Source organism: Pygoscelis adeliae, unplaced genomic scaffold, assembly GCF_000699105.1.
Source record: "Pygoscelis adeliae isolate BGI_AS28 unplaced genomic scaffold, ASM69910v1 Scaffold57, whole genome shotgun sequence".
Lineage (NCBI taxonomy): Eukaryota > Metazoa > Chordata > Aves > Sphenisciformes > Spheniscidae > Pygoscelis > Pygoscelis adeliae.
This window is the reverse complement of record NW_008825615.1, coordinates 17,407,884-17,416,788: the sequence shown is the minus strand read 5'-3', so window position 1 is coordinate 17,416,788 and position 8,905 is coordinate 17,407,884. Positions and strand designations below refer to the sequence as shown.

General features: G+C 34.8%; 1 protein-coding gene across 1 annotated transcript in view; it reads right to left on the bottom strand.

Annotated features, from left to right (window-relative positions):
* The window catches only part of CSMD1 (CUB and Sushi multiple domains 1), a 1,045,142-nt gene that overhangs the window by 439,112 nt on the left and 597,125 nt on the right, over window positions 1-8,905 (bottom strand). The window contains exon 8 of the mRNA XM_009333261.1: window positions 512-599. Within this exon, the coding sequence (XP_009331536.1) occupies window positions 512-599 (88 nt within the window). The remainder of the gene's footprint in view (window positions 1-511; window positions 600-8,905) is intronic.

Sequence of the window (8,905 nt, the reverse complement as noted above, 5' to 3'; positions counted from 1 at the left end):
CTTCTGCCCTCTTCACAGCCTCACCGGTTAGTCTCTGGTTTTTTTCCCGAGCAGGAAAAGAGCAACCTTCCTCCTTTCTCCATAGGGGTCCATTTGACCTCGTCTTCTTTTTTTTAATGAATATAAGAAAAGCTGAAAACAAAAAAAGCAAGGAGATGGCATTCATCACAGCATCAGACACTGGATTTGCCATATTTCCCAAGTTTTTTAACAACTTTTATATAGTGGGAAAACAGACAATTCCCTCTGCTGCTTCTTTTATGCTGTCCAGAGAGTTCTGCATTTCCTATACAGACAAGATTATTAAGTTCTAAAATTCCTATTTAAAATGCATTGTTTTAAAAAAGAAACAAACAAAAACAATTCAAGATATGCAATGGACGAGCTCTTTTGACAAAGACTCACCACATTTAAAACTAGGGAAACAATACATATCTGTAGTTGCATGCTCTGTATACATGTAACAGGAAATAACTTCCTCTTGGTCATATAGAAAACTAAGTGTGCCTACCTGAAGTCAGAGCCCACCCTTTTCCCATTTTCTGGAATTCCAGGATCAGGACATGTATCAGATGCAATTGCATCCCCACCCTGGGTCACTGCAAAGTAAAAGAAAAAAAAATTTAGACATGCAGCTGTAAATATGACTTTTCACTTTTCCCATACATTAACTTCCATGGCCCGAATTTAACCATATGCATATCTTTTTTTTTTTTTCTTCTTGAAACGGTATAAATTATGACCAAAAAGGAACCCCATATAATTGATTTCTTGGGTGGATTGTTTAGTTTCTTTGACTATGACAAAAAAAACATGCTTTTCTTCCATGGGAAAATAAATGATTGATTTCCCATGGTCAGTCATCTTTTTTGGGGTATACTAGGATCCACAGCTTTTCTCAGACAGGGAAAACAACATTTCGTGAAGTCACCTTCTGAAATATTCACAACACACCATTGTAAGATTAAGTTAGCATAAGAAAATAAGATTTCATTTACGCTTCTGTCCATAATAAGACTTGAAATAGACAAAAGCCAAGAACCCAACTGTAATACAGAAATATTTTTATGAAGATAAAGTTCATCTTAAAAATATACAGAAAACCCCACAGAACAATGCATTTGTAATGAGCTGAATATGTGCTCATGCAAATGAGTCTTAAAATCTCTATTTTGTGTTTTCAGGTAGGAATAGAAAGAGAAGGTATCCTATACTGTTCCATTCTTTTTGTCCTCCATTCTTTCTCCCTCCAGACATCAGATACTTAAATAACATTAGGTATATAAATATATAAACTTACAGTCTTTTCAAAACTCAAAACAATTTGAACATTCAATTTTCACTTTTTTCTTCTTCATTTGTAAAAAGGTATTTAAGGCATATGTAGAATTCAAAGTAATTAATCATAAAGAAAAGACATAAAGTAACAGAGCACAACACTGTGAATATACAGAAAACCTGAATACACGTGCTTTCTATTCTGCACATACACACGTGTGTCCATGCATAGTTACACTCCTCCTGTGGTTCTGTTTCCTCTACAGAAGAACAGAGTTAGTAGAAATTTGTGGATCACATTTTTCATCTTAAAAGATTTTGGGGAAACCCTTAAGGACAGGGAAGAACGTTCTTCCTGAATAAAAAAAAGTTAGTTGGAATATTTTAGCTGCACAAAATAAATTACACAAACCTGAGTGGATTACAGATAACAGCATTACAGCTGAAAGGTGATGAGAGATTAGATGTAAAAAGTGGCTGGTTTTCCCACACAGTGATATGCTTTCATATTGAATACAGTGGCAAAAAGTGGTGACAAGCAGGATATATACAATCAGATGGTAAGAGCTATATATCTTTATGTCTGTTTTGGAAGCATCTGGGATGATTAATTTATATAAAAATCCAAAGTTTTACTAGAGAAAATTTAAAGAAAATAAAAACTGCATTACAGCACTACAAAAATATAACTAAGACAAAGCACTTGTAAGTATCAAAATGCTTGACCTGAGCATCGTTTCTTCTTAAAGTAGAGAAACTGCAACAATTACACTATATTTCAACATTTGTCTACATTCTTTTTTTATTTTGGCATATAGAATGTTTTAAAAATATAGGAAAGGACAGGAATCATCTCTTTCTCCACAACTTTTTAACACTACTTATTGTATTGCATATTGTTTGTCCCAGAAATCTTTCTTTAAACGAGGTGAAGAAATCTTATGATAATCTCAGAAATGTTTTGGAAACACAACTAAAAATATGTTTTACTTAAAAAATTATTTCCTGATAAATAAAAAAAAACAAGCATGAATAAAAATCCAGTTCAGCTGGACAAAAGTATAGCATCTGGAATTCACCATCTTGAAAATACTCCAGACCAAGAGCCCAATCCTGCTAATTTCACTAATATTATTTAGACTGATAAAGATTTTTTTCTGCGTGTGAATAAAGGCTTTCAGAACAATCCTATACTAGTTAATAAACATGCACTTTAATCTGAGAATTTAACTTTGTGGTTTCTTGGGAAATGTCAGCATTGAAATGCTGTTACAGTCAAAAACTGATCTTGCTAGAAAAGCAGCCTTTTTGTACACTGATGTTCCTTAAAATAAATAATTTTCCTACTAACATTTCTTCCATTTTTTCAGAAAAAATATTTGGTACTTTAGCACAGAAGTGTAGCTGCGTTAGTGGAAGTGAGATTCAATTTTGACTACTGAATCACCAAAACATGAAAATAAACGATGTGACTGATATGATTATTGACATATCAAGTTTACTAAACTTGAACTGTACGGTAACAACTGTAATACAAGGTGGAGAACACTGCCTTTGCTATCATGCTTTAAGTACAAACACATTGCAGTGAAGCTACCTCCTTTTACAGACATACATAGAAAATGCATAAGTATTTTGTTTGGGACACCAATAAATGTTGACTGAGACCTTATTCATAGCACAGAATGAAGTGACCTCCCCAGATGGATGACGACCTTTGCAAAATTTTCTTCTCAGCCACTGCCTTCCTCTGTCAACACGCGCTCACACTAATATCAGGGAAAGGTGATTCAGGCTATCATTTACCCAGAGAAATACTGTCTCTTGAAACAGAGCAGGTATCATATGTCTGGAACGCGGCACATCTTCCTGGATGTCTACAGGCCTTGTTAAACATGGCCCAGCTTTTAGCTTCTACTTTCCCCAATGAGCTGTCAAGCGTTTTTTAACAGATGGTGGTTGCATGACATGCTGTCATAACAAAATAAATCCAATTCCCTGTAAAACAAGTCTGTCTGATTTTATCTTTCCAGATGGGGAAAAAAAGGAACAAATTTCTCAAATTAATGAAACCATTTATTTATTACTTTTAGTCGTTCAGAGACACCAGGGACTTCAGTGCATTTATAAATATATGTATATTCTTTTAAATGTTAATATGATTAAAAACTTTACCTGCCAGTATTTTGGAATTTACCTAAGAATTAGATTTTAAAATTTTAAGAGTTTTTTTAATTCTAACATTTGTTATCATTCAGATTGAAAATAGATTAAAAGATGCCCAAATGAATCCCTTTCAGAGACCTTTATCTTCCTCTGTTTCAGTCCTGTCATATTTCCCCTTTATCCACAGCTATGAAGTATTATCCACTTCTACTGACATCTATAACATGTAGGACGAGAAAGTATCATCTTTGATTTGAGTATCTCACTTCCAGAATATGTTTAAACCTTGCAGCCTCTTTCTGAAAGCATCTCTTAGATGTGTCATCTTCTATTCATCCAGAAACATGCCCAATCTTTCACTCTTTTACTTATAAAGAAAAAGACTTTTCTATGCCCTTGACAGACCCATGTCTTACCTGTTTGTTCTCTTTCAAAATTATACTGTATAAAGTTTCACTTACTAGGATGTTAGGTAATGCTTTTTGCATCTTTCTTCTGATTTTTCCTTCTTTATCCTAACTTAAATTGCTTCTTGTTACTTTCAATGCTCATTCACAGACTAGCTGTATTTTAACTATCACCTCAATTTTCATTTTAGAATGTTAACATTTCAAAACAATTAAGGTATTAAGGAAAATGGAGGGTAATTTTCCTATTTAAAGCTTGCAAAATTTAGAAATAAATACGAATTATGCAGAAACTTTGGCACAGCTATGCACTAATTAGTAGCATTTATCTTAAAGCACTAACAATGTTCCTCTGTATTGTGAATATAAACTAAACTTTTATAAACCTGTATTTATAACAAATAAATTTAGGAGCAGCCTAAATAATACCAGCTTCTCTCTATATATTCTTAGTGCATTCTCAGTATACCCTCTCTGTTTTAAAAAAAAGTTTAAGAGTATCCCAGTTGCACACAGTTTTTCAAGGAACCATCAGCTAGAGAAAATGGTGTGTGTTCCATGAGACTAACATCAGAAAAACTATTTGAAGTCACAGGGTAGGGAGAACAGTGAGGAAATATTCTAGTCAGGTTTATTTTTTTTTTTAATATCAGTTACTGTAGAGTCTAACAGAACTCTTCCTTTCTCTTTTTTTAACAGAGGGTTTGAGAACATCAAAGATGCTTCAACCACCAGATATGTCTTTAGTATAGAGACAGAGCATTCTCAGTGGACGCAGGTTAGGTCTGGAACTTCTCAACATGCCATGGTATTATATACTGCAAAACTTACGTATTCTCAGGACTTTCTGCAGAAATAGTTGAAGAGAAGCTGTGAGCTCATTAATGTGATGGACAGCTTTTCAGTCTATATACAACCTCTCCAGTTAAGACTGGTGATTTAAATTTCTATTTGATAAAAAAAATCTGTTCTTTCTTTATTGACTGAGAATGAATCAAAAAGATTTCTTCCATTTTCTCAGTTGGGATCATGCAGACTGGAGTTTCCACAGCTTTGGAGGTCATCTTTGTTGTTTTACTTGGTATATAACATAGTAAGAATAGAACTGCTTTAAGATGTTTCATATGTCCTGATTCTAACACAATAGAACAGAAGAAAGACTGGCAGTAACTTTAAACAGAAATCAGACTTTAAAAAGTTGTAATCACAATAATAAACAATTAGCAGATACACTGACAACCTAATTTAGGTCAGCATTTGGGAAGTGTTTAACTTTAATCAGGGAGCCATATTAGGCAAGAGAAAGGGATGGTGCAACATACGTTTCATGCAGCAAGACGAGCAACATGAGATCTCCCTTGTTATAGTATCAGTTCTACTTCAGACAAGCTGCCATGCTTTAGATGCATTTGGCATCTGAATTTACATTAATGATCTACTCATGCTCATGTAAAGCATGTGATGAAATGTTTTGAAGGCCTGGACTTTGAAGCAAAAAATTATTATGTATAGATGCATTATACTGCATATATTATTTCAGTAGCCATTAGGTTAGCAACAAATATTTGGCGTTCATGCTTCAGGCTGCAACACCTACAATTTTAAACTTAGCAGGTTTTGGCAGTCTGTCTGGCCATTTACTCATTCTCCTAGTGATATCACCAACCTATAGAAAGGTTCTGGATATTTAAAAAAAAAATCCTTCAATAATTTGTTTTGAATAATTAAACCAAAAATTGCAAGAATCACCTACAAGAAGGCCTTGTCAGATACTGCACAGATACATACACCCTAAAATTCACCATGGAAAGATATTATAAAAAATGACAGTTTTTCTAGAGCAGACTGACACATTTGCAAACTGAACAAGACTTTACAATGAATGAGTACTTTATCTCTATATTATGACACAAATAAAAGCTGACATATGTAAATATCAAACTCTTTCCAGCCAAGAAGTCACACATAAGTGCAGTGACACTGTATCAGTGAAATAACAGATGCATTAATTAATGTATTAGAACCACATCTTGATTACTTGTTAAGCTCCTTAGATTTACATTTATTTCCATTTTAATTTTTGAAAAGATTGATTCATATTTTAAAAAAAATCTAACAGTTCTGGACATAATTTTGGTCATTAAATAATTATGCTTCAAAAGTTAATCCAAAACATTTCAATTATTCTTTATCAAGTGTACTAGAAATTACTTTTTTCACATAGCAATGAATAATGTTGTCACTGGAAAAGAAAAAAAAGACATATTTACTTAATGTCTTGACAGGACAATAAAGGAGAAAAGGTATAAAACATTATCATTGTATAAAAGAACTGAATATACTGGGGTTGTTTTGAATTTAGAAAGTTGGAATTAGTGGATGAAAAGAAATATTTTAGAACACAAAAGCTTCAATCTGCAAATACGTTCACAGGCAGAATTAATTGAATGAAATTTTCCACCATAAGTTGCTGCATTTGTTTTAAAATGTCAGTTACCCCCATCCTGAGGATAATTTCAAGCTTTCGAAGTTTTTGACTTATCCAGATCAAAATGAAAGAATGAATTTGAGAATTAATTTTAATGGTCAGACTGCATATACAGCAGGAGGTCTTTTTTTGTTTGCAAAGACATTTATTAGGAGACTTCTCATATGTTGCACTTCTTAGCAGCACATAAGCTTTAGCCATTTCAAGACAGTGCCTTACTGCAAATAATAGGGCAGCAACTTAGGGTCATGATTAAACTTGCTTATAAACAATGTCTTTGCATACACCAAATCATCTGTATTAGATTTTATTTTAAAAACCGTGACACAGTCAGAAAAGGGCAAAACAGTTTGTTTCACATGAAAATATGCATAAAAAGTCACACTTGGTTATTTTAATAATTTTGGCCTACATAATTTTGACTATGTTAAAAAGAGTAATAATTTGTTTTGTCTCTTGAACTCTTCACCAAATTAGAGGACATAAATTGGATTTAAATCCTTTTTTTTTTCCTGATATCTCTTTTGCAGAAACACATACATAAAAAGTAATAAGTAGGAACTCTAATAATGAGATACAAGGGCATTACTTATATGGGTATATGAAAGTATATGCTTAGTGACAGATATTGTCTTATAATTAAATAAGATCTCAGACATGATAGAAAATACAGATTTGAGTAGAAATAATAGCTGCAACCAAAATTGGACATTTTTGGACAAAGAAATATAAAGAGTGCTATATAATATTTTTCCATACTATTTCATCCAGCCTTTTAGAAGACAGGAAAACTACAGTTAGCAAAATGAGTTGATGGTCCATATGCTATATCATAGGCTTTAAGTAACTCCTTCAGTAGAAGTAAAATAACACTGATCTTTTACAGACAACAGAAATAAACCTGCATGAAACTTATTCTAATGAAGAAGCAATAGATTACTGAAACCCAGAAAGACAGAAAAGAAGAAAAAAATAAACAAGGAAGGACAGGTAATGAAAGTTTTGCAGTTCAACAAGGTAACTACTTTCAAGAAGCTAGTTCAAACTCTTTTTTCCTTAATTTACCTATGAATTAACTATAATGTTTAAATACTATTGAACAGGAAAACATGGTCATGTTGACACCAGATGACATAAGTTCATAAGGCTATTCTGGGCAGTTATACAAGGAGAAACCGTTATCCAAAACCTTCCCAGGTGTCGTGGTTTAACCTCAGTCAGCAACTGAGCACCACACAGCCGCTCGCTCACTCCGCACCCCCTGTGGGATAGGGGAGAGAATTGGAAAAGTAAAAGTGAGAAAACTCGTGGGTTGAGACAAAAACAGTTTAATAATTGAAATAGAATATAATAATAATATACAAAGCAAGTGATGCACAATGCAATTGCTTACCACCTGCCAACCGATTCCCAGCCAGTCCCTGAGCAGCAGCCCCCCGAGGCAGCTTTCCCCCAGTTTAGGTACTGAGCATGACGTCACATAGTATGGAATATCCCTTTGGCCAGTTTGGGTCAGCTGTCCTGGCTGTGTCCCCTCCCAGCTTCTTGGGCACTTCCAACCTCCTTGCTGGCAGGGCAGTATGAGCAGCTGAAAACTCCTTGACTTAGTGTAAGCACTGCTCAGCAACACCTAAGACATCAGTGTGTTATCAATATTATTCTCATCCTAAATCGAAAACACAGCACTATATCAGCTACTAGGAAGAAAATTAACTCTATCCCAGCCAAAACCAGGACAACATCCACCCCTTATTCTATACCATCTACGTCATGCCCAGGTCTCACACTTTCCAATACATTCCCATTAATCACCACTCTTTTTCCTGTCTTTTGATATATATACACAGAGATATCATTCCTTAAGTCTATGGGCCATCCCTCTAAAATGTTCATTGAGTTCATTTAGTCCATGACTTTGGGCTCCATCTGCCATAATAATCTTTCAGGGCAGGAAAGATGGAGATGGTATGTGGTGTTGGATTGTTTCATGTTGAAGTCAGTTCTGGCTCCATCATCACTGTGCTTCACTTGGTTTCATCAAAGTTCATTCTTCATTAATCTGGGTGATTCTTATTGCAACACCATTGATATGGCACATAATATTACATAGCAATTAACATCATACAGTTCAAATCATCGGCTATTCTCACCCAAAATCAAATCCCCTTGAGGTACACATCGGACTTCCCCATCCTTCCTCATTATCCACCAAGTGCACCCAGGTCCTTGAGCAAAAGCAATCCCACGGATGGGTTTGCCTTTGCCCGAGGCAGGAATTTCCCAGACTGTCTTCCCCAGCATATTTTTTATGTGCACTACAGGGGCTCTATCGCCCTCTACAGTACGTAAAAGTTTTGACTGGGCAGGGTCTGCTTGATTGGCAGATCCCCTAGTGTTGACTAACCAGGTGGCCTTTGCTAAATGTGTATCCCAATGTTTGAATGTCCCGCCACCCATTGCTCTCAGCGTAGTCTTTAACATTGTATCTTTCAGTTTTCCCAGAGGCTGGTGCGTGATAAGGATGGGATACACCCACTCAATGCCATGCTCTTTGGCCCAGGTGTTT